Raw genomic sequence first — 1,295 nt, forward strand, 5'->3', positions numbered from 1 at the left:
CAGCCGCCACATTCTATGAGCCTCCACCAGCCTCACTTAGACCAGTTATTTATTTCCTGGAGGGAACTGTCTAGAGACCAAAGGGAAAACAGCGCCAGCACCGCAGGCGAGGAGAGTTGTGTTGAGCTGTGAGGGAGATGCTGGGTCACTGAAGATGGGGAGCCTCGAGCTCCGGGATCGCAGCGCGACGCAGCTGATCCTCCGGAACGCGATGCGCACGTATTTCCCTCTACTAGCCTCAAAATCTTGTGTAGCTCCCAGCATCTTTGAGTCACAAGACAGGTGATCCGGGGCTATGAGTATCTCAGAACTCTGGTCCCGGGTGCACAACAGAGGCGATTCCCCTGCTGTACTCTGGGATCTTGCGGGGTGAGGGGGCTGGGGAGAACCTGTCGGCACCGCCCCGGGCCACCTTAGGAGCTGTCCAGTGCTGACCACGGATGCCTCCGGGCCTCCGGGCCCCCGGGGTGCTCGGACCAGAGCCTGCCGCGCCCCGCAGAGCCTGGGCTGAGCTGCTGGGAGCGCTGACGCAGAGCGCTGGGAGAGCTGGGAGCAGTTGGCTCTGAGCTGGACATGGATCTGCAGAGACCGGACTCCTACCAGGGCGGAGCTGGCCCTCATTTCAGCGAGCATGTCCTACACAAGGTAAAACTCTCCTCCGGGCGCCCACCTCAACGCCGGAAGTTCTCTCTGTTCCCCTGACTTTTGCTTTGGGACTTAAAGGAGAAACTAACTGGTGTCTGTGATCCTGGGCAAAACCCTCTATGTGATCCTGTTTGATGCTTAAAAGAAAAATACGTGCGCGCTGGGGGAGGGGACGCCTCCAGAGGCCCAGACTATTGGAGGCTGCATTCATTCATTCAGTTAACCCTCTCCTCCCTGCACACGCATCTCTTTTTCTCTCCCTTTCCCCTGCCATTTGAAATCCTGTGCACACGTGTCTGAGCTCTTTCTAAGCTTTGTGGGAGACTGCATTTCTCCTCCCGGGGCGTGTCTGTAATCTCCAACTCCATATAATCTGGGGACAGCGGTCCACCTGGCTGAAACAGTCACAAATAGCAGTGATCTGTAGCTGGGTGTGGAGGTGCACGACTGTAATTCTAGTACTTGTTGGAGGCAGATGATGCTGGGAAATCATGAGTTCAAAGCCAACTTGGGCTACCTAGGGAGTTCCAGGTCAGTCTTGGCTATGCAGTCTTGGCTATGTCAAGCCAAGAGCCAGGAAGCTCCTCTGTGTGTGTGTGTGTGTGTGTGTGTGTGTGTGTGAGAGAGAGAGAGAGAGAGAGAGAGAGAGA

At 56.2% G+C, this 1,295-nt stretch overlaps 1 protein-coding gene across 1 annotated transcript in view; it reads left to right on the top strand.

Annotated features, from left to right (window-relative positions):
- Positions 1-250: 250 nt before the first annotated feature.
- The window catches only part of Rab37 (RAB37, member RAS oncogene family), a 69,883-nt gene continuing 68,838 nt past the window's right edge, over positions 251-1,295 (top strand). Inside the window, exon 1 of the mRNA XM_029546074.1 lies at positions 251-645. Within this exon, the coding sequence (XP_029401934.1) occupies positions 574-645 (72 nt within the window). The 5' untranslated portion in view covers positions 251-573. The remainder of the gene's footprint in view (positions 646-1,295) is intronic.

The sequence above is a fragment of the Mus pahari genome, chromosome 14 (genome assembly GCF_900095145.1).
Source record: "Mus pahari chromosome 14, PAHARI_EIJ_v1.1, whole genome shotgun sequence".
In the NCBI taxonomy this organism is placed as follows: Eukaryota; Metazoa; Chordata; class Mammalia; order Rodentia; family Muridae; genus Mus; species Mus pahari.